Source organism: Nylanderia fulva, unplaced genomic scaffold, assembly GCF_048542155.1.
Source record: "Nylanderia fulva isolate GAGA-0341 unplaced genomic scaffold, ASM4854215v1 Scaffold14, whole genome shotgun sequence".
NCBI lineage: Eukaryota > Metazoa > Arthropoda > Insecta > Hymenoptera > Formicidae > Nylanderia > Nylanderia fulva.
In genome coordinates, this window is record NW_028189622.1 from 2,247,727 (window position 1) to 2,271,963 (window position 24,237).

General features: G+C 31.6%; 3 protein-coding genes across 20 annotated transcripts in view; 1 reads left to right on the forward strand and 2 right to left on the reverse strand.

Moving 5' to 3' along the window:
• The window catches only part of Ndae1 (Na[+]-driven anion exchanger 1), a 55,448-nt gene extending 40,957 nt beyond the window's left edge, over window positions 1-14,491 (forward strand). For 14 of the 16 annotated variants that reach the window (XM_085480142.1, XM_085480141.1, XM_085480140.1 and 11 more), the window contains 12 exons: window positions 436-642; window positions 938-1,350; window positions 1,561-1,726; window positions 2,142-2,300; window positions 2,727-2,876; window positions 3,127-3,402; window positions 3,498-3,887; window positions 4,206-4,313; window positions 4,518-4,652; window positions 8,542-8,729; window positions 9,175-9,295; window positions 10,685-14,491. In XM_085480142.1, coding sequence (XP_085336268.1) covers window positions 436-642; window positions 938-1,350; window positions 1,561-1,726; window positions 2,142-2,300; window positions 2,727-2,876; window positions 3,127-3,402; window positions 3,498-3,887; window positions 4,206-4,313; window positions 4,518-4,652; window positions 8,542-8,729; window positions 9,175-9,295; window positions 10,685-10,762 — 2,391 coding nt within the window. In that variant the 3' untranslated portion in view covers window positions 10,763-14,491. The remainder of the gene's footprint in view (window positions 1-435; window positions 643-937; window positions 1,351-1,560; window positions 1,727-2,141; window positions 2,301-2,726; window positions 2,877-3,126; window positions 3,403-3,497; window positions 3,888-4,205; window positions 4,314-4,517; window positions 4,653-8,541; window positions 8,730-9,174; window positions 9,296-10,684) is intronic. The other 2 variants (XM_085480137.1, XM_085480138.1) reach the window with 2 other exon arrangements.
• Window positions 13,149-17,397, reverse strand: LOC114929276 (putative gustatory receptor 28a). 2 transcript variants are annotated; one of them, XM_029300764.2, is made up of 4 exons: window positions 15,278-17,397; window positions 15,060-15,128; window positions 14,900-14,989; window positions 13,149-14,790 (listed from the first exon to the last, which is right to left on the reverse strand). In XM_029300764.2, exons 1-4 carry the CDS (start codon window positions 16,391-16,393, stop codon window positions 14,689-14,691), a joined length of 1,377 nt encoding a protein of 458 aa, XP_029156597.1. In that variant the 5' UTR covers window positions 16,394-17,397; the 3' UTR covers window positions 13,149-14,688. The 2 variants fall into 2 exon arrangements, with proteins under 2 accessions (XP_029156597.1, XP_029156598.1); XM_029300765.2 differs by having other exon boundaries at window positions 14,685-14,790; window positions 14,900-15,000.
• An 855-nt stretch (window positions 17,398-18,252) lies between these two features.
• Window positions 18,253-24,113, reverse strand: Jasper (JIL-1 anchoring and stabilizing protein). Of its 2 annotated transcripts, none has more exons than XM_029300506.2 (12): window positions 23,814-24,113; window positions 23,216-23,286; window positions 22,880-23,040; window positions 22,619-22,749; window positions 22,173-22,365; window positions 21,821-21,907; window positions 21,405-21,741; window positions 20,916-21,090; window positions 20,712-20,765; window positions 20,560-20,625; window positions 20,340-20,472; window positions 18,253-20,084 (listed from the first exon to the last, which is right to left on the reverse strand). In XM_029300506.2, exons 1-12 carry the CDS (start codon window positions 23,892-23,894, stop codon window positions 19,843-19,845), a joined length of 1,731 nt encoding a protein of 576 aa, XP_029156339.1. In that variant the 5' UTR covers window positions 23,895-24,113; the 3' UTR covers window positions 18,253-19,842. The 2 variants fall into 2 exon arrangements, with proteins under 2 accessions (XP_029156339.1, XP_029156338.1); XM_029300505.2 differs by having other exon boundaries at window positions 22,619-22,761; window positions 23,814-24,112.
• Between the last annotated feature and the right edge of the window lie 124 nt (window positions 24,114-24,237).

The following is a 24,237-nucleotide window of genomic DNA, read 5'->3' on the forward strand; positions in this document are numbered from 1 at the left end:
CTATATGCAAAGTAATGTTATTTTCGGCGCAAATGCGATTTAAACGCGATCGCGAGTTTATTACATCTTAACATGCGATGACTTTGTTCTCCATATGTGTGATTCCTCGTGTCAATCACGGACATATGTGCATGTTTGTTCTTGAATTAATTCTTTTTAATTATTTGCTATTGATGTATAAGAAATTAAGTCCATTCATGAAATAACATTCCGTAATTTACATCATTAATGACGTATAAAATATGTACATTCATATGTGGAGAAAATGTACTAAAGCAAAAATCGAAAGTAAATTAAACAATGCGCGCACAAATTAGTATTAATATTGTATTATTTATATATAATAAATTAAATTTTTAATAAAATATATCTAACAACGGATAATAAATGTAATTATAATATTCGCTTATTTCACGTTGCATAAATCGATCTCAGGGAGGGATTTCGGGTTTCCACGAGATCGGTCGGGCTATGGCGACCTTGATGTCCGACGAAGTCTTCCACGACGTGGCTTACAAAGCGAAAAACAGAAATCATCTTTTAGCTGGCATCGACGAGTTCCTGGATGCCGTGACGGTTTTACCACCCGGTGAATGGGATCCGGCAATCCGAATAGAACCGCCAGCAGCTATACCATCACAGGTGAGAAGAAATAATCTCAAATAAAAATAAGAGACGATATATACATTTTTCCAAGCAAGTTTAGTTTTCGATAAATCTTTAAAAAAAGTCGACGACAACAATCGCTGACGAGAGACGCAACAAGTGTCATCAAATATTCTTTTTATTACATTATTCATAGCATCCGTAGAATTCAAGTCATTAAAATTAATACCGAATTTTTATTTAAATTTTTTAAAAATTTTGTGTGTATGCAATTTTAATAATATTTAAAAAAATATTCTTCTCAATCGCGGCTTAATTTCGACGTTCTTAGGAAGTCAGGAAAAGACCGAAGGAGGAAAAGCCTAAGGAAGACTTCGACGAGGAGGCTGACGAGCAGAAGCTGAGGGAGGAGTCCGGTCTTTCGAGAACCGGAAGACTATTCGGTGGATTGATCAACGATGTTAAGAGGAAAGCCCCGTTTTATTTTTCCGATTTCAAAGACGCCCTGGCGCTTCAATGCGTGGCTTCTTTCATCTTCTTGTACTTCGCCTGCTTATCGCCCATAATCACCTTCGGTGGACTCCTCAGCGAGGCTACCGGAAAGAACATGGCCGCGATGGAGTCGCTGGTTTCCGGTTTCGTTTGCGGAATAGGATATGGCTTCTTTTCCGGCCAGCCGTTGACTATACTCGGTTCTACCGGTCCGGTTTTAGTTTTCGAAACAATCGTCTACGAATTCTGCAGGTAAGTCTCAATAAAAAGTGATATATCTTGCCGATAAAAAAAAGCTTATTTTTTGCAGAGATCTTTGATAAATAATTTCTAAAGCATCTTCTATATTATAACTTACGACGAAGATAGATATAGAATATTACATACATTTTTCCCCAGTAATACGTTTTCTTTCTTCGCGGATTCCGAGATAATCTCGTCAGATTGCTTTTTTTCTTGCAGAAAGATCGACTGGAGTTACATGTCCTTTCGCTTCTGGATCGGCACATGGATCGCCTTTATTTTGCTCATTCTCGTGGCTCTTGACGCAAGTGCTTGCGTCTGTTATATTACTCGATTTACTGAAGAGAACTTCGCCACTCTCATCGCTTTCATCTTTATTTACAAGGTGAAAAAAATCGTACAACTCTATCAGTATTGTACTTCGATCAGTATTGTAGACAGAATATTTCATAAATAAATCTTTTGTGTGTGAAATTCTTTTACACATTAAAGTCATGTAAAAAAAGAACATATATTATGCTATTTTCGAATATCTTTTTGCGATAAAAGTATTAGTAGCAAACGGTCAACTTAGATTTAGATTATTATTCAAGTTTTCCACAATACAGTATATTGAATTATTTATTATATAAATTATAGAAAAAACAAAATATTATTTATTATTATATTTAATATACACTAGTAAAAAATTTTTCATACTAGGAAAAATTGTTAATGTTTTTATACTTGAAAATATAAATCACGTTTACAATTGTTATATCTATCTAATATTATTATTAAGTGTGTCGATATCATTTTAGGCTATCGAGAATGTGTTGTCGATCGGCAAGAAATTTCCTCTGAACACCTCTTCGAGCGGAACGTTGGGCTACGATTGCTGGTGCAAACCACCAAACATCAGTCTGCCATCCAGTTATGACAATATGAATTGGACGACGTTGGATAAGACAGCTTGCGAGGTATTGGAAATAACGCATGAGAAATCAATATCTATTTATAGTTCAACATTAACAAGTTTTAAGAGATTGCGACATTGAATACTCTTTAATCAAACTCTGTCAACCGAGTTGATCAAAGTGTAATTTTTATCTTGCTCTGTCACTCGTGTATCTTCGGGCGTCTCGTTATATAAATTGTAGACTTTTAACTCGTTTGACGTCAATTGCGAGTGGGGTAAAAAAACGCGAAAGAAACGTCTCGTTCAATCATATAGTGATCAAACATGCGGTTCTGGTTTCTTCTATATATTTTTACGAAATTACACGTTCCTGCGACCAATTGGATTACTTGTAAGACGTTTCTGAGTTCGCGAGAAAATACACTCTTGGCTGCAATCCAATTCTACACATTTCCTTTGGCATCGTGTTCATTATTGCTTCTTTCAGAATTACAATGGTACGATGGTGGGCGACGCCTGCAACGCACCGCATTATGTACCCAATGTGTTCCTCATGTCAATTATTCTATTCATGGGCACATTCTTATTATCAGTCGAGCTCAAGGATTTCAAGAACGCCTTATTCTTTCCCTCAAAGGTGAACATAATGTTAAATTGAAGAATTTATGAACAATCGACACGCATTGAAATAATAATTTATTTTTTTAATTAAAGAAGATAAATAATTTTAAAATTTATCATTATTATTATATTTAAAATCTTGCATAGTCGCTAATTGTATATTTAGGGGTGCTTATTCGTTTTAGCATCTCAAAATAATTATTTCTTTATTTATATCGAGAATCCAATAATTGGATCTACTATATAATTTTATTTTATCACTTCAGGTAAGACAAGTGGTGAGCGACTTTGCAGTAATAATCGCAATATTCTCTATGAGCACACTGGACCATTTCGTGGGCATTCCAACACCGAAGCTGGAGGTACCAACGGAGTTCAAACCAACCTTAGAGGGACGAGGATGGATAATCTCGCCTTTTCAGCAGAATCCGTTGTGGAGTGCCATCGTCGCATGTCCCCCAGCTTTATTGGGCACTATATTGATCTTCATGGATCAGCAAATCACAGCCGTTATTGTTAATAGAAAAGAGAACAAATTAAAGGTGAGCGAGTGTTACACTTTACCGAAATATTTCTATATTTATTCTCGTAGGAATCATTCGATAATCGCGTCGATATATCTTTTTTTTTAATACAGAAAGGATGCGGATATCACTTGGACCTCTTTATCTTGGCGATTCTAATCGAGATATGCTCGGTGATGGGACTTCCATGGTTCGTCGCAGCGACGGTTCTCTCCATAAATCACGTGAATTCCTTGAAGTTGGAGTCCGAGTGCGCCGCTCCGGGTGAGAAGCCGCAGTTTTTAGGTGTCCGCGAGCAGAGGGTTACTCACGTGTTGATTTTCTTGATGATCGGATGCTCGGTGTTCCTAACACCGATGTTGAGGAACATACCGATGCCGGTGTTGTTCGGTGTCTTCCTGTATATGGGCGTCGCGTCGCTGAAGGGTCTTCAGTTCTTCGATAGAATTTTGATTATGCTGATGCCTGTCAAGTATCAGCCAGACTACATGTTCCTTCGCCAGGTATAAATCAATCCTGTCTCTCCGATCTTTATATATTTTTTCATATTATTTTCTAACTTTAATAATATCCCTAATAGCACAACACATCCGAAAGATATTCAGAGGATATCCTCAGGATGTTCTCTAATCGTCTTCGGGATATGTGTGCTGTTAAGGATAAATATTTTTTAATATTATTTTCTAACTTTGATTTTTTAAAATTATTTTCTCACTTTAATAAAATACTTGTAAAAATTGAATTTGGGATACTTGTGAGTCAAATGTTACTTTCAAGCTATTTTCTTTTCAATATCTTGAAACAAGTATACGTGTCTTCAGGTGCCATTGAAGCGCGTACATATGTTCACTGCGATCCAGCTCACTTGCCTCGCCTGCTTGTGGCTTATAAAATCTTTCAGTACTACTTCCATCCTATTTCCTTTAATGGTGAGTAATTGATTTGAGGATTCATCGATTCGTAATAACAATTAGAAACAGCTATTAGATATAGTAAATTTGCATTTTACGAAAGAAAAAGAAGTCGATTATATATTGTTGTAAAATCTCAAAACTAGATGAGTCAATGAATTTCCTAGAGTCTATACCGATAATGATATATTTGCAATGATTACAAATTAAAAAATTTTCCAGCTCGTGGTAATGATCGGTATACGTAAGTCCTTGGACCTGATGTTTACGCAACGCGAGTTGAAGATCCTCGACGACGTAATGCCGGAAACGAGTAAGAAACACGCGGACGATCTTCGCAAGCTGGAGAACGGCGAGGTTAGCACCGCGACACGAATATTAAACGCCATCACTTGTCGCAAATAGCATACAAACAGTGATCGCGTGACGAATACTCGCCCCGTGGTCACTATAACTCTTTCCGATTTTGGGGAATCCGCCCTTTGCAGAGACAACGACGTGTATACCAAGACGTGCGATCGGAACGTCACCTAAGACGAAGTCAGTTTTTCGTCGCCGCGCGGAGACCAGATTCGAGTAAAGAACATATATAAGCTAGGATATATAGTTTAATTTCACGTGCATAATCATGTATATGCAGAATAATTTAAGAGAGCCAATATTTCGGGCTTTAATAATTTTAACAAAAACGGGTGGACCACAATGTGATATATACATATATATATTTCTACGCAAAATGCATACTTTTTACGATTAATGCAATCGCATCGAAACAACTCTTTACTCCTCTCTGGTTGAAAATTTCGCAAAGGACGCTTCATCGTCTGCATAACATTAAGATGACGAGAATGGTATCACGCAAACATTTCTTGAAAGCGCACACAGGATGGACTGTTTTCAGTCTATTAAAGAAAATTTTGCTTTTTTTTAAGCGTGAAAGTATTTGCCACTTTACTCAAAAATATTCGTTGCCTGTGAAGCATTTTTTACGCGGCGAATTTTTCACCCGATATTCTTTCAACGACCCAACGAAGCTTTTGGTCTCGAAAGCCATCCTTCTCGTCTTCCATCCAGCACATGTGCCAAAAACAATTCTTAAAACCAGGTGGCTTACCGACCGACCAGTATTAAAATAAATGTAATAATGATAATAATCGTTGTTGAATTTTTGAACACGGTAGACTTTTGGGATACCGCAATCTTAAATATTTGTAACTATAGCATTGTTGTTGTAGCGAGATTAGGATAATGTGTTGAGTACTGATCGTTTCTGCGAGCGCTTCTCGAACACGTCGACGGCTGTCCGAAATTTTATTTTGCGCAACACACTTCGCAAATTACTCAATTATTCTTCTATAGTGAACACGTTATTAACGTACGATCAGATATTCAATGAGAATATATAATATAATACTCTTTGCTTGATAGTTATGATTTTAGGCAAATTTAAAATAAAAATATAAAAAATGCAGTCTCTTATGCTTTAATGTAATGTAGTCGCGAGAATATAAATAATATTATATAACAAAATATTATATATATTATATGATAGCCATGTAACACAAGCAGGATATTTCAAACTGTCACAAATTGTGTTTAACAATTAAGTGAAAAATGATTATTGCAAAGTAAGCAATATTTTACTATTTCGTACGTTTAAATGATTTAAATGTAGCTATTCTTCTATTTGATTCTAAATGATATTTAAATAATATAGTACTATAAAAAATAGATAAATTACGATCAGTTCACTATAGAAGAATATATACATATATATATATATACATTTTCTGGGTCGCGATCAGAGGTTTTTTTTTAAATATATCCATAGTTAATCAACTATATGTATTATTAAACATATAGCAGGTTGTCGACCATTTAAATGGTATCAACGAAAATATTTGTCGAGTAGCGATCGACGCATCACGATATCACGACTCGGCGAAATGAAAGTGTCTCCTGCATTTAATACATCGCCAAGTCGCTGATATCTGTCTCTTTTTTTTTGTGGACCATTCGAGATTTTTGTATCGATTCGACGCGCCGTCGTACATACAATCCACTTATCTTATCATAATGTAAAAATACATTACTGTTTCGAAACACACGGAACCTTCTTATAATTCCAACTCCTAAAATACAATTAATGATTCACGTAATTTCAATTGCTTGAGTTACTTCTATATTCAAGCTTATAAAAAAATCAAGATTTTTAATATAATTTAAAAATAATTAATAACAATTAAAAAGTACGTTATAAAATTACATGTACAATACAATAAGTGATGTTAAATTTGCTTATACATATATAAGCATTTTATCAAATTATTCTTTTGCAATATAACTTGATTTCAATTTTTTTATTTGTTTGTGTAAGTAGCACATTTAATTTTATTTTTATAATTTAAATGTAGACAGAAATTTTACGTGTTAAAAAAAACTCTAAATTAAATAAATCTATTCAAAAATTAAACTGTAATAATAATTCGCATATTTGCTACGCTCAATTCCATTATCAAGAGGAGATTTTTTCCAAGATTGATTCTGTTAATTTTTGAAATATTTTTCGATATGTCAATGTCAGAAAAGGATGACACACGTAGTAAAAAAACACAACTTTTTACATATACAACTTAAAATTTTGTTTCACGATATCACAAAGATAACTTGGATTAAAACTTAAATTAAAAGGTTTAAGTAAAAAAGATTAATTAAAAAGTTCTGCACTAAAATCAGCTGTTAATTACAGAATTATTACAAAGATAATTATTCATATAATGCGGTAAAATATAATCAATATAAGGGTATAATTTTTCCCCCTAATGACGTATTTCTTAACGCGAACGACCGATTAAACGTCGCATCGTGTAACAGCTGACAGCTGTGCGTTCGTTAACGATGCAAAAAGGCGGAATAACCGAGTGGAAGCACCATGACTCACGGAGGAGAATGACGATTCAGCGAGAGAAAATTCAGTGAGAGAGCGACTGAAAGAAAACACAAGCCGGACAAACACGGGATATCGGTACGGAAATCGCAAACGAAAAAAAGCGTCAATCGAATCCTCCGCCTGTCATCGGTACGTCACTATAGGTGCACGTCCGTAGTTCCGCCGCATATCGACAATCATATATTATATATGTATATGTAAATATATATATATATTCTTTTATCAACAAGAGCGAACGAATTCGCGGCGAACTTATAATCTCTTGTGTCAGTTACACGTTACGTAACGAAGAGAGAGGCGCTTTTCGCGACGTTGACTATTCTGTGAGCCGATTTACGCATTGCGTTCCGATTGTAATCATATATCGATTACTCGTCACTAAATCGATCGCAATAATATCGAAAGCATGTTACAATTTTTTCGCACACTGAAAAACAAATTTGTTAACTTGATTAAATCTTTCAACTAAATTATTATTTTGTTAATTGAACATATATTAGTATTCGAGTTAAATATATGTTTTGTTAGATTTATTATGTTATATTTAATTTAAATATTTTTATATATGCAATTAACAAAATAATATTTAGTTGAAATGTTTAGTCAAGTTAATAATTATTTATTGTAGCTTATGCTTTTTGGTTGAGGATCAAAACGATGTTTCTTCTTGTGAAATTAAAGCGATATTGATAGATATTAACAGTATGTGCATTTACGCACAGACTTTTTATTTATTTAGCCCGAATAATTTAATATAACTGTATAAATGCTGCACATATTATTTCTCCTTAAAGTATAAGCATCAATGTTATCGCTATTTCTTGATCGATTATACGCGGATAAAATGATAATATTTTATCGATTATATCCCGCGAGACAAGCAGAGAATCATTGTTATAATACACATATACATTCATACATATCTATTTTAGAGAATCATTTTCCCTAAATCATAAAACTGACTCCATTGTCATCATGGACCCGTCGCACTAATTTTTCCAATGCATTTTTTCTACACACAAAGAGTCACACTTTTGCCAATTTATTTTTAGTGTTTCACGACTTTCCCTTTTTACCATTAATTATTATTATTATTACTTCCTGTACACATCTATAATTTATTGTCGCGTATAACTGACTAGTTTGTGAAATATGCTGGCAAGCAATATATCATGCCTGCTCCCCAGCAATTTAAAAGCAACGCAAAGTTCGCTTGATAATTTATGCATGGCCTCTGGTAGAGAGCGATCGCGTGTAAACGTCAAAACTCACACTATCGTTTAATTCGTTTCATAGGAGGAGCATCCGAACGAGACGATGGGATATGGACCACCGGGAAATATTCAAATTTCTCTGGCTAATGGGAACATCATGAAAATTCCTCTGACTAGTATCAATATCAGCGAGGAGGTGAATAAGACCGGTATCTGGCAACAGGTCAACGAAGGCAATGAAAAGTCGAAGCAATCGAAATCACTAATCAAGTAAGCATCGAATTTTCAACAGCTGTATCCTTACAGAGATTTCATAAAGCGAGACATAAAATTAAGTAAAAATTCTTATTTGTATTTTCTTTTTCCCCAATAATTTTCTTACAATATATTACATTTTATATTTGTGTATATTTTATTATTTTTATATTTTTTCTAGATCGCCTGACACTTATTAATACTTGATTAAATATCTTGCTTTACATTTACATATTCATATAAACTCAATGCGAACTTCATATAACTTAAAATTAAAATGCTGTGAAAGAAAGAGAAGGAATAGGCAATTATTAAAATAATTTCTAACTATTTTAGTATTAAGATTTTTTCAATCATCAATAAATATTAAAATTTCAATGTTTTCCGAACAGAAAAAGCAGAAGTAATTAATGCGAAGACTATAACTGTTGAAACTAATTGTATTATCTGGCATATACAGTGTGGGAAAACAGAAGAAACCGAAGAAGGACAACTCCCTGGTGACCGACGAGACAACGAGACTGACGACGATGACCGAAGAGGACGAGGATGACAGTGGGATCTCGATCAAGGTGACAAACGTAAATGACTCTAAATTCTAACTACCATCACCATCATGAAAAATAAAACCGACCATTCATATGGCAAGACACACAGCAAGAGCACCAACACACCGGCATGCAACATACCCCATGCACCGCCGCTGTGAGTAAACTTAGAAACGAGGACGGCCCTCGTCGAGTCGACGTAAAAGCGAATTCAGACGCGGACGACTCGTCATAGAAAAAAAATAGATTTTCATAGACGACGAGATTGCGATGAGAATCACACTTTTATCATATGTATATAGCAACGTCATACATGAAATATTAATTGCGACCGTAATGCACGCAATTCCGCGTGACTTGGAGCTTTCAATTTCCACGAGTTTTTTTTTTACTGCAGACTTATAAAAATTTCAGAGTATAATTATTCATAAAAAAAAGAATTTTTTCCCAATTTATTTTTTTAACGAGTCTATCTGTCACGCACAAGTCTAACTACGTTTCACTCTTTTCGTCATATAATAATCGTCTATGAAATTCAGCTTTGCAATTCGTGCTTGTAGAAATAGGTTTCGCACGTGTTTCGCACTAATTCGTGCAATGAAGTAATTAAACACTGATTGAGAAGACGTTACATGTAGGTCTAGACTCATTTCTCATTTCGATTCCCATTTCATCTTTATATCATTTATCCTGTATATAGTGATTAACTTTTTAATTGTATGCATTTTGACTTGTAAATGGAGAATAACCGTACACCGAAAATAATCGAAGAAAAATACATAATGTGAATTTAAGATGAAATAGACTGATATAACGTTTTCTCTCCTTATAAAATATAGAATAGAAGCATCCATAATCGCATGTTCTTTTTTATCATTGCATTATTAGCTATTTTTAACGTTGCATGCGCATTAGAAAGTTACTTTTTTTATCTCGTTATATATATTATATATATTTATATATATTTTTAAAAAAATTGTCAAGTTATTAGAATTATTCGGAAATTTTAATGATATAATACATATATATATATATATATATCTTTTTATTATATATATTATATTTTACATATGAAATATTTCTCATAAAATGTGAGATTTTTTCTTTCTGCTATATATCTGTAATACTATTTTTATCTATATATGATATTTTTGTATAATTTAAAATTTTTCTTTCATATTGTTATTTGTAATCAAATGAGAAAGGTTAAAAAAATTAAATATTGTAAAAATGATTATAGAGTAACTTACAACTATAAATATATGTATATGTTTATAATTATTCAAATTTTCATAAAAAATTTAGAACAATAACAGAAGGCAACTCTACACATATCTTATTAGGAAAACTACATCAAAGTAAAATTTGAAAGAATTACATTGTTCGAAATTAATGAATACTTTTTCAATTCGCTTATTTCAGGTAGATTTAATTCGATCCAAGGAAAGCATCAGTCCTTTAAAAGCAAATGGTACTACCTCAGCCGAAACTTCCGTTTAATAAGAAGACAACAGAAGTGAACATATGTTAGAGTATAGTATGAAATTCTTTAATTACAATCATTTAATGTCGACACTATTGCTCTCTACATTTTGATCTCATGAATCGCCAATGAACTGACAAAAAATAATAGATTGATCACCTAATTTCATCATCTAATTTATGAAATACGATTATCCTCATCCAAAGGAATATTTATAAAGGAAAATGCATACCTATCATTTTATCTCCTTGTATTATATTTATACTACATTTAGCAGACAATGCGTACGTCGATTTGCGCGATATTCTATACAATTTATACTCAACTGTAAATGAGATTCTCACCACACACATTTTCCCAATGTATATAGAAACAATTCAACAAGATTCGTCAATAGTGTCCAATTGTGATTTTATGAAACCTTTTTCTCTCACTCTCTTGAGTTTGATAATGCAGGTTGTTAAAACCATTGTCGAATTGTGGCTGATTCATGTAAAAATAATTGCAAAAGTATGTGGAAATAGAAGCGATGATGTATATCTATATTCTTTCAGGTAATTATTCAACAAACAATTCTTTTTTTTTTCATTAATTTTACGAGTGAATTGTACGAGCAACTCAAAAAAGCAACTGAAAAAAAACCGATTCTAAAATTCGAAAAAATGCTTTGAAGTAATAAAAACGTAGAATAGAATGTTTCTACGTTAAGTAACGGCAGAAAAAGTAAAAAAAAATCTTATATACCATATATCTTCTTTAAGCGATATACATACGATCTGGACTAGTAAGATTTATATGATTTATATAAGTCAACAGCAATATATTACGCTAGAGAAATTCGTGAAGAAACGCACATTTTTCAAAATTGTGACACTAAACAAACGTATACATGGCATTTATAAAACATAGCAAGGAAAATTACACAGTGAAATTCAAATTTTCACGATCCTTGTGAAATTGGAGAATTATTTAAGTTTTCATCTATTCAAATATTCAAATAATTAATACCGATAATTCTCATTCTTATAGAATGACATGCATTGAAAATATAATAAAAGTAATGATAAATAGTATCATGCAGATATATCATGAGTAATGATTCGGATAAATATATGCATTTCCAATTATTCGAATATTTGAACATTGATGACTGTAGTTTTAAGTTCATCAGTAACAACATGTGAATCATAGAAAAAAAGCATGTATAAGAATATCGTATTGCCGTGCAATAACATATTTCTGCGTGTAGATATTAAGTAGTTAAAATAACTTTATAATCATACTATGCCAAAGAAACCCCGCAATATATACGTAAATCAATATAATATACGTATGCTTCCTTTGAGGGATATCTGGCAAGTTATTGCTGGCAAGTGTTGGGGAATACATTTTCATTAAAAGAAAAAGAAAAAAAAATCTGGCAAATATCAGTTGTTAAGAGAAAGAATTAATTAAATATTATTATCTGACAATTCAACATTGCGAATAAGAATTATTGAAATTATTTTGAGCTGACAAAAAATATTGCGTATACAGATAAATAACATTAATTATGTATTCTCAAATCATATAACAATGCATAATTTCTTTTGCTCTGAAATATTAACATTGTGCTATAAAGAACTCTTTGCGCGTATATTCGCTTATAAACATAACCGAAAAAAATTAGCTTTTATATATAATATATATAGCAATTCGATTTTTCATTAATATTTTAGATAAAAAATTTTTGTTTAAAATTTTTAACAAAAAATAAATAAGGTATATCTCTTTGTTATTTTTTAAAATTCAAAATTAGCTAAAATCTTTCGCGAGAGAGTTGAACTTTAAAATTCTATTTTCATAACTTTTTTCATATTGGACACGCCCAACTAGCCATCAGCGACAATATATACATTTTAATTATAGTAAAATTGGTTTCTTTGTTGCAATGAAAATTTTACGTATTAAAATATAGATGCAATATATAATTTTCTATAAAGTAAGGCAGTAATAAAGTAATCCCTTGAAGGACATCCAATGTCATTCGTAATGAAAGGGAAAGAATATAGTCGATTCGTATAGTCTGTGGCATATAATAATTAATTATGCGACAATTCTTACTTTACTAAATGATAATAGATATATTCTGTCGGATAGTTGTTTAATTATTCGAATTAATTATATAAATAAAAGCAAGTTTTTAATACACTAGATTCTTGAAAAACAATTTTTCAACTTTGTTTAAATTACATAGCACAAAATATTTTATTAAAATACGATTTATATAAAATTTGAATAAAATAATTGAGATACTTAATTTCAGAACTCTTCGTATTAAAGTAACAGAATATTTGCATTATCATGTGTGCAATATGTAAGAATTAGAATATATTAAACAAAAGAATCTTTTTTCAAACGATCTGCAATAGATCTGTCAATGATTAAGGATCTTAAAAAATTAGCTTTGCAATTCGGCTAATTAACAAAATACGATATTATTTAAGGCGATTATTAAATATCGATATGGAACTTTTACAAAATTCAATTTTAAGCCGAAACTTTAATATATTTTTTTATACGAACATTTTGCTATAACGAGTAGTTTGAGAAAAACAGATTTCAATACGGAGCCAATGCGAAACTTACACAATATGTACGTTTTAAAATGCGCAGAAATGCGTTCAAGGGAAGACCTACAGTGTTAAAAACAATATGAAACATTTATATCATGCTGGAAAGTATAATCGCGTGTGCGTACTTTATATTAGTATATTTTTAGAGAAAGAAAATGTGCGCTCGCGCGTAAAGTATTCGAATTCACTTGAAAGTCGTGCGCATTTACATGCGTTTATTAAGCATTAACAACGCTTATCTGTTAGTGCAATAATATCAATGCTATATATGGCGTGACATTTGGAATACGTATCGTAAATCGAATGAATAAAAATGTCTAGAGAGCCATAAATAGGGATGCAGGTATATAAACGTGCGAATATTACAAATTTATGAATACGTCAACATATAAATTTAAATAATAGAAAGCTGTATGTATATATGATATGTGTATGTGTATAGTGCGTTTCACATATCACGCAACAGTGATCTTCGATGCGATTCGAGATAAGAGAAAAAAAACTCCATGACGCATTTGAGGAGCAATTTCGCGCATACATTTTGCAGCGAATTCACGATGACGAATGGGCTATAATTCGCCGACGTAGTATTAATTGGTTGTGATTAGGAAAGACCGTCTCGGAAACTAGTTTCCTAGTCGACAAGGAAAGTAGCTAAAAATGCCTGTCGTATAACTATAAACCACATGCCGTGTTACTCCAAAATTTTATGTGCAATTATTTACTGTACAAGTATTGAAAGACTTGCTATACAATTTTCTGTTATACAAAATGACATTCGTAAATATGAGCCTAGGTTACAAGCGAATAGAGAAATCAACTTCGTGTCGTTACGAATTAATAGTTTTTAATTATCATTGTTAGCAACGATCGTGTTTGACGTTTCTCTGAAAAATTTCCGAGCCGGTAAAAGAAAGTGCAATCTGTAAGAAAATTTATTGCTATAAGACATTTTTGCGAGAAAAGTAAAAAATGTGGCGAAGTTATAATGGACGACGGCATTAAACAAGAAAGTTCACACATTAGAGAAATTTGTACTAGAATTCCATTTTATCATTGTACCCCATAGTAATCGGGTACTGTTCAAGTTGATGATGTATAATAAATAAACTAATTGATAATTATATGTAACTTATGTATTATATAATATATATTTTCTTTATACCTTTATCCTCCAAATCTGTAGATTAGAACAGATTAATATATGTACGTATGAGGAAATTGCATTATTATAGGAAATGCAGTCATCTTTGCAATTCTACGCACGTGTCGATATCCATAATTAAGTTTGTAAGTTTTTCCAATTTCAATTATTATTATTCTGTATTTTAAGAATCTTTAGGTGTACAATTTACATTACATTGTGATCTTGAGCTTCCCATTTGAAATTGCACAAGTATCACCAGATACGTCGCCACCGTACCGACCAGCTGATGATTAAAATTGTTATTATTATTAATTTATATATTAATTAAAGAAAAATTTAATTCTGTCTCTCATATTAGACATGTTTCGAGACAATATTTTCAATAGTCTCACCGAATGAAAGAAACTGTTATCGAGTGCGAAGTATCCATTAGCTGTGAATCGTATCTTACGATGTAGTATTTGAAGTGAAAACTCCTTGAGCTACAACAAATCTATAATAAATGTCGAATTACGATAAATATCGTTTAAAAAAAAATTAACTTATAATTACCTCAGACTTTGCTTCTTTGCCGATCGCGATACTTAAGATGTTATGTACCACATTACCTGTTTTCTCCATCTACAAAAATTCGTAATTGAAATAACAATATGCAAAAAATCTTCTATTATAAAATATTTGATCTCATCTCTCTTTCTTTCATCAGTAAATCAATTAAAGCACTCTATAACTGGAGCGCAAAAAAATAAATTCGAATTTGCATATCCTACCTCGTTCATTAGCTTAGTAATTCTGCTGGTGAGAAGAAAAATAGGATAAATCACATATATTATCCAGAAGACGGTGTTAATAAACACCTTGTATTCTAAAACTTCGTCGGACATTAACAGAGGCGAGAGAAGATAGTAGCCATTATATACGAGCGTTAGAAAAAGAAAAGTGACGCCGTACAGTACTGGCAACGAGTAGAAATCAGACACGTTCCCCGAGATCTCGCAGAGGTGACAGTGCACATCTCGCAGCTTCAGCAGCTGATGAACGGTGGAGTTGGTGACGATGACGCGGCGCGTCTGACAGAAAGTCTGCGATTGAAGATCCGAAGTGCTAACCCTGGACAGGTTCTGCAGCGTCCGATTCACGTCGGCGAAATCCGCCTGGATGATCGTCGCCAGCAGAAAGTATTGTACTAGCATCCAACCCACGTGAAAGCTCGGCAGGATGTCCGACAACCAGGAGACCGGACTCGTGTGGAAGGCCAGAACCTCGGTGGTCGCAAGAGTGATTACAAGACAACCGTTCAAGATGTAGACCACGATCAGGCCCCACAAGACACGCTGTCGTTGCGATGGATCGTGAAGACGATCGAGTTCGTGCTCGATATCCGTCAATCGATTCATCATTCGCACTAAAGACTTCTGCTCGATGCAATAGAAGAGTAAAATCATGCAGATCACGAAAGCGCCGAGTACAGTTTGTATAGTCTCAATAACTTCGTTCAAGTTCGTCTTGTTCTCGTATTCCATCGTGAATCTGTATGGTATCGATATGGATAACGAAGCGAGCATCAAGCTGATTAGCACGGCGTTGTAGACGATGTCGAATTTGGAATGTTGGAATATAAATAACTTCCTCTTCTTCTGCGTGTCAGTACGATAGGTGAACGTAGCGAGACCGATGAGCTTGAAAAATATTATCAGCACCCGAACCATCCAGAGGGAAGCATCCTCACGCGGCTCCGATCTGATTTCCGCCACTTTCTGCTTACTGGTTTTTTCTGCGACGATACTCATCTTATTTAGATTTTCGCAGAAATTGGAAATCTTAACATCCATGTAAATTAATTCGATCGAATCGGAGGTATTCTTGCCATGGTTATCTTCTTCCATAATTTAATTTGAAGTTAATATCTAATTCTTCTCTGTTATATCTTATGAATTTATATTTATTCATGCTCTTCTTCATGACTTGTGAATATTTTCTGTCTTGTTTTCATATTTCAATTAAATATATAGAAATTTTATTTTACAAATATTATGTATTTATTTACTTTTGTTAAGTATCTATACGTAAAACTTTTTTTTAATTCATACATTGCATAATTTCAAGTCTTCCTCGTTAACATATAAGATAATATCATTTCACGCATATATAACGCAGAATTAGCTAATTTAATTAGGTAAGTTTTATCGATATCTATCTTTCCAGTTGCCGCGAGTAGAAATTGTTTGTTGAAACGTCATATAAGATTAATTATCAAACTTAATAAATAAACACTGCTTTAACTTCGCGCTTTATTCATGCAGACGCACTGAACGTGTGTAGCGAGGAAATTTCGCAAATGCCTTTTTCTCGCGGTCGCATCATATATGCAAAACATTATTAATTATTAAGTCTGTGAGGCTCATAAGCATGTAATAAAATATGAAGCTAACTTTTATTCTGTATCACCTGATACCGATCGCGATGAAAATACAGATTACTGGCTAGGAATGTTGTGTTATGTAGTGTTAGTGACGTTCACTAAACCCTCTGGAATATTTATTACTTGCATTTCTATATATATCTATAGCATGATAAACGATGTACATACAGAATATGCAGTTTTATGTTTTTTTTTCAACTCTAATGTTCGATTATAGTAATTAATGCAAACATGACTTGAAAATTTTCTCATAACTGCAACAATCCGTTGTCTCTATTATTAAGAGGTGTTATAGGAATATGTAACAATTTTTTAGTCTCTAATATATAAAATTCTCTTATTTTAATTTAAAAAAAAGGAAAAAAAAAAAAAAAAACTGCATTATATAAAATATTGGTTTTATTGTCAATGAGAATTTTTACGTCATCTAACGATTTATCGGAGAATATAAAATTCAATTTTGACACTTTTTATGTGATTATCTTTGATTTTCTTTCATAACATAATTTAAAATTAATGAGATTTAAAATCTTGTATACCATATATATTTTGTTAATTTATACATATTTATATTTCTCTTTTTTTATATGAGAAAAATCTCTTATATACTTTTAATTTTTTTTTAAATTCTACGCGTACATCTAAAATATCTATATAAATAAAATAATACGTTAAAGTAAGATATAAGCTGCGTTCGTTTTGGACATTTCCAGCGCTATAAGCATCTTCTGTCCTTCGTTTGATATTCGATGTGTAAGACAGAAGATGTGTTTATAGTGCTGAAAGCGTCAAAGCAAACGCAGTCATAAACTCACATCAGATTGTACTGATATTTTATCAATTCCATATCTGTACAAGTCCTATGTGCACATACGCATTACAAATCGAGCATTTGCATCAATTTATCCTATTGTGACCTTGCTTCTGTAAAATTAGCTTCTAAGTGTTCATAACTCGCCTCTGAATTTATTACATCTAAATCAATCATATTACGAAGATCTTACCAAAAATAAAACAATGTTAAGACAAGTCCGCGAACGTAACAGTGGATAAATACAAATAATTATAATCATATCTAGTTAATACAAATAATTCGATGTGATCATATCTCATATTAAATCTTCGTTCTTTCAGATATGCGATTTTATTAACAAGATTACTTTTACAAATTTTCTTTTATCGAGATATGCGATTATAAAATTACAACTATATCCTATATGATTATAACTAAAAATGTACATTTAAACTAACTTCATTAAGTTTAATGTAATAAGACTTCCGTTAAATTGTTATATACGAAAATGGAAATAAATTTACTTCCGGTTTAAAATAAAATGTATAACGCCTACCATGGCGATTTATTCTAATTTTTGACATTTTCAATACAAAAATTCATATATATATATATTTTTTTTTTTTTTACAATACATTATATCATTAATTATAAAATGAGATTTAATACTTACCAAATTCGTCAAATGTTTACGATAATTGCCACGTCGTTTGTAATAAAGATATGATAATGTCCGAGAAACTGTTGAATTATATTTCTAATTTGTACAATTTCGATAATTTTTTACGAGCATTGAATGATTTTTACAAATTCAGTGGGATGCACTAGTGCACATTAAAGGTTATCGTACACAAATTTGCAATATAATAAGTAATGAAAACAGTAAGATAATTATAATAGTACAAATTGTTATATTATTATTGAATAATATTACCTCTTATACCATTAATTATCTTACTTTTTTAATTATTTATGGCATTGTTAATTTGTGTACGATAACCTTGTACAGTAACCGAATTTGCTATTATAATATAATAGTAATTACTTCAATCGAAACAGTAATATTTTGAATATACGGACAATATATTGTATCATGAATGCTCATGGAAGCATATATAAAAAAAATATATTTTTATCTTTAAAATGTAATAAAAATGAGAAATCATTTTCATGTAATAGAAAAAACTTTTAAAATACGAAAAAAACACGAGAAACTTTTGCTTGAAACATAATGCAAATGTCAAAGACTATTTTCCTAACGACCATTGCATTATTTTTATATAATATGTGACACTTATCGCTAACATCAATTGTATTAACTAAACATGTAAATAAGTTTTGTGTGAATAGTGTTTATGTGCTCTTTACAAATTTTCTCCATGGCACTACCCAAATATACAAAGACTAGTATTTCGATACATGACAGCATCATTTTACTGTCAAGTAAAAATACTATTCGTTTCGTTTTTTTTAAGTTGATCCACTATATCAGCCACATTTATTGAATAATCTCTGACAGTGAATATTTGTCTGATCTTATCCAGTTAGTTGTGATCAATAGTGTTTGCAAATATTGCATCAAATGATAATGCAGATGTACTGCGATTACACAATGCAGATGTACTGCAATTATAGATATATACTCACAAACTCATGAAGTAAAGTACAACACAACTTATTCAAGAGATTGACTTCCACATATGCCAAAGCAAGATCGATCGCATTCACAGAATTAAAGTTTGAAGTGATTTTATAATCCTTTTAATACTTTGTATTTTGATGGATTTCTGATTGTAGCAAGAGATCATGTTATTTACATCTCGTCGAAATGTTAAGTTTTAACAAATTTTCTACTAGAATGTTTCTAGTAGATCTTTTAAGTATATTGTAAAAATTAAATTTATAAGTATATGCCGTTAAACAATTTAATGACATGCAATGATAGAAACATAAGATTTAGACAGAGGATTATAAAGCCAACAAAATAAAAATATAACTTTATGAATGCGCCCGATATATATATATATATATATATCCGTTTTTTTCTTTTTTTTTAGACCATAATGGTATACAAGAAAATAAGCAAAGTTTATATTATCGAATAAAAATTTTTATATATGTTACTTGGTCTCCTCATTTTTGGGACTCTCACATCTAGTAGGCACTTCTACTTCTGTTTCAGCGACTGGTTCCGACTCCACTTCTGTTTCTGCTTGCACTATTTGATCAGGTTCAGTTTCTGCTTTTGGTTCCAGCTCAAATTCCGCTTCTGCTTTTTCTGGTTCTGTTACAGATTCTGTTGTCACATCCAGTTGACTGGCAATGTCATCTGCCAAAAGTGAATCTTCTGATCTTCCTGCATCTATATACATATATCAAACATTTATAAATAAATATATATATATATATAACTTGTAAATGTTTATATATATATATATATAACTTGCTTGTATATTGTGTATATATATATATATATACACATACATACAATATACATGCATGTCACAGAATATATTTTTTAATTTAATGTATCATTTCTAATTATTTCATCAGGAGTTGTAAATTTAATCAATTGTTTATTATTCATAAATAATCATGAAACATATAACAAAATTACCTGAACAAGCAGGGTCAGACATCAATGAAAATACCTTCTCTTCAGGCATATTTTTTGTCAATTCCTTGAAGTGACCGACTTGACTCGAAAATGATTGCCAAAATGACTGACCTTCAGGTATGGTGAACATAGCCTGCACATTTTTAAATTTTAGTAAATATATGATAAAAGAAACAAATTTAAATAATTATATTTGAACTTTTTTGCATATGACAATCACCTTATATTTGTTGTATATATGCTCAGCTTTTTGTCTAATCTGTTCTGCTTTTTGTTTAAAAATAGCCTAGAAAGAATGTTATAAATGTATTATATAATAAAACAAAAATAATAGCACATTAAGTATTTTATAAATGTATTATTTGTACATACCCCTTCTTCTTCAGTTAGTTTCCATTCTCCTAAATTGCCAATATATCGTCGTAGCTAAAATATAAAAAACATAACAAATTAAAGAAAATATACAAAACAGAAGAATCAAACTAATGTACAATACTCAAGGTGTAAAGTATTATATATTCCTTAATTAAAGCAAAAAATTCTTTACTAAAATGATTAAAATGAGATATTATTCACCCTTTTCACTGTTTCAACAATATGGGGATGTTTTTTCAACATTAAAGGATCAATTGAAAGAGCCAAGATCTCGTCCATCGCCTGTAAACATTTATCTGTATTTGCACGATCCAATCCCAGATTTGATTTTATTTGAGCATCTAATTGCAGGAGTTGAGCCTCTATACGAAGCCACCTAGAAAATAACATTGTACATATAAGCACTTAGCTGTAACAACTAAATATCAAAATTATAATATATCAAACTCTCGTTAATTTTAGATCTTTAGGAATAAAAAAAATTTTTGCAAAACAAAAATTAATAGATACCCTCTTCATAGTGCAAGCTGTTCAATCATCATGCATTTGCTCTGTGCACACGAAATCGTTTTAACACAATTTGTTCATTATAACATAGGAATCGCGATATTAGTGTTTGTGAAAAATATGTGAAGGAAATTACCAAAATTAATGATATACCATTATAATATATAACACATTTCTTCATACCTCAGTTTATATGTTTTACGGTGAACAGCTCCATCTTTTGTTAGACGGTTCTCATCTTCTGGCACGGATACATTAAAATCTAAAGAGTCCTTCACTGCCTCTGGCAAAATTTCACCACTTTCCAATTGTGCTTTGAGTTTCATAGCATTCCTGGCAACTACCCAGTTCCATCGCGTTCGAGCTTCTTTACTTTCAAAAGATTTCGGCATATCCTTATCCAGTTTAATGCCTACATGTTCTCCAGCAAATGTACGAGCTAAGATAACGCGATTTGATGTATCAGAAGATGTGGTACTGGTTACTGCTCCATCAAGTATCGACGCTTCATTGTTTCGTTCTATAAATTAAATAAATAATCTTTTAAAAATAGATTATTTAACAATTAAACAGAGTAAAATCTATGTATAAATGCCTACTTTCAATAGCAGCTCTTTTCTTATGAATGGGTGTTATTTGATGCTCAGCATCTTCATTTTTCGGTTTACGACCTCGTCCAGAATGTTCTAAATAAAAATTTGTAATTTTAAATATTGAAATAGATAGTTTATGATAGCAATTGATAGCAAATACATTTCATAATTAAAATTTTTAATATTCTAAAACTGAATATGGATTATTCGATAGAATACTTTAGCATTTAATAAATTATCTATCATTTTATATGGAATATTTACTTTATATTAAAAAAATTTGTAACAAGAGTAAAATATTGATAATATATTTTCTGTGAAAGCTTTATGTTTTTTTAATTAAAAACATTATATATACCATTTTTATCCACATTGGTTTCAGTTTCATCAGAACTAGAGAAATCTGCAAAACGTTTTGGCTTAATCTTCCGTCCACTGCGACTAACTACTTCTTTAGGTGATTCCTCGCCTTGTGAATCTAGAGCAGCTTCCTGTTTTGATGTATCATTTACAGGTTTTCTACCACGTTTCTTCTTCACTTCTGGAGTATCCTATTATTATATATTTCATTATATTATTTCTCAATGTTTAATTTTTTCAAGATATGTTATAAATAATATTGTAAGGAACAATCGCACAAACTATTTAATCTTTAAAAATGTTTGTCGGCAATTCCTAAATCTCTTTTGGAGTATATTTATCAATAACTGCGTTTTTACACAGTATTGTAAAGTATGTATTACATACTCCAGAGTTTTTTTTTACTATTTTTATACAAATATTAAAAACACTAATATTGCTTACAGGAGTATTGGAGGTAGTTGTAAGAGGTTTCCTTTTCAAAGATTTCTTCTTATCTCCTTCATCTATCACTAAGGATGATTCCATGTCACTATCTGTAGCACTAGCAGCTGGTAATTCTGTTGTATCAGCACCTTTGGATAAAACTATTATTCATTATTAATAACATTCAAATAATATAAAGAAAAAGCATACAAAATAGTTTTTTCTGAATCTATTTTTAAAATAATTACTTCACATTAGTATCAAAATGTTAATCAGTACCTTTAATGGCAGCGAGATCTGCCATAGGTTTACTCCTGTCATTTTTAAGTTCTTGTTCAAGTTGCTGTATACCCTCATGAAAAAACTTTCGTCGAATTGGTTTGCAAAACTTTACTTTGTTTTCTGTATAGGTATATAATTCTTCAACCTTGCAAACAGCCCTAAGATTTAATATCACATTTGATTAAATATCATAAAAACATTTTTTGACATAGAATTATAATTATAACAAACATTCTTTGACAATATTATAATAAATACTAATATATCATAAAGTAATTCTATATTAAGATATTAAATGAACTAAATTTATAAACAACTTATAAAATTACTTACGTTTCTCCTGTACCATAAAAGTAGACGCTATATTTAGCATTCTTTGAATTTGGATCACTAACTTTTTCAACCTTGAACAAAATAGATAATATATGTTAATTAATTTGCATATAATACACAAGATTAAAAAATAAATTTATTTACTGAATATATATATATATATATATATATATATATATATATGTGTATCAAATATATATAAATATACATATATACATATATATATATACACATAATCTTGAGATACACAATTATAAATAATTATAAAAGAATATAAATTTTTGGTCGAGTCTAATAATAATGTAAATTTAAACAGCAACACACGTCAATTATCATGAAACAACTTAGTAAAATATTATCCATTCAATGTAAATCCCGCGCTTTTCTCAGTCCAACATGAGAAAAGCGATCTTAAAAAAACATGACCGCGTACACAAGACAATCTAATAACGCAGTCTATGAATAAGTCATACTCATCTCTCCTTGCATCATCGTAATCGAATATTCGCGGAGGATGAGATATGATCGAGTATCGTATGTACTATTTAGACATTTTCTGTTTTGTATAGCCAGCGCATCGCGTCTGGGATATACTCACTCTGGCTGGCCATGGCGGGTAACCTCGAACTTTTGCGAACACCTTATCACCGGCGAAGAATTTCTTCACCAGCTTCACCATGATGAACGAGATGATCCGCGACCGCGGCACCGAACCACTTTTTCGTGCACTCGCTCGCTGGCAGAACGCTGTATTAACGGTATGGCGTAGTTAATTCCGAGGAAACATCGACACAAAACACGACAACCGCCATTTGCACGTCACGATACACATCGAAAAACACGCACGATACGACGCTCAATCCGATTCGTCGAGCTGCCCGCGCGAAGTCGAGCGCACGACTGTTCGAGGCAGCGAAATACGCGAGCGCTGATTGGTCACGGTTGACAGCAGCGTCGTGCCAATCAGCTGACGCCCCTGACATTTGTGTCGCACGCGACGATTTGACACTTCGGAAACCTGC

What these genes read in the sequence shown, in the direction of transcription:
- LOC114929276 (XM_029300764.2), bottom strand. Translation starts at nt 16,393, where the DNA reads ATGGAAGAAGATAACCATGGCAAGAATACCTCCGATTCGATCGAATTA. An exon ending in GCAAAGAAGCAAAGTCTGAG is followed by an intron (nt 14,990 to 15,059) that starts GTAATTATAAGT and finishes GATTTGTTGTAG; the next exon opens with CTCAAGGAGTTTTCACTTCA. An exon ending in ATAACAGTTTCTTTCATTCG is followed by an intron (nt 14,791 to 14,899) that starts GTGAGACTATTG and finishes TTTAATCATCAG; the next exon opens with CTGGTCGGTACGGTGGCGAC.
- Jasper (XM_029300505.2), bottom strand. Translation starts at nt 23,894, where the DNA reads ATGGTGAAGCTGGTGAAGAAATTCTTCGCCGGTGATAAGGTGTTCGCA. An exon ending in AGATCTCGCTGCCATTAAAG is followed by an intron (nt 22,762 to 22,879) that starts GTACTGATTAAC and finishes AATGAATAATAG; the next exon opens with TTTTATCCAAAGGTGCTGAT. An exon ending in CGTAAAACATATAAACTGAG is followed by an intron (nt 21,091 to 21,404) that starts GTATGAAGAAAT and finishes GTTATTTTCTAG; the next exon opens with GTGGCTTCGTATAGAGGCTC.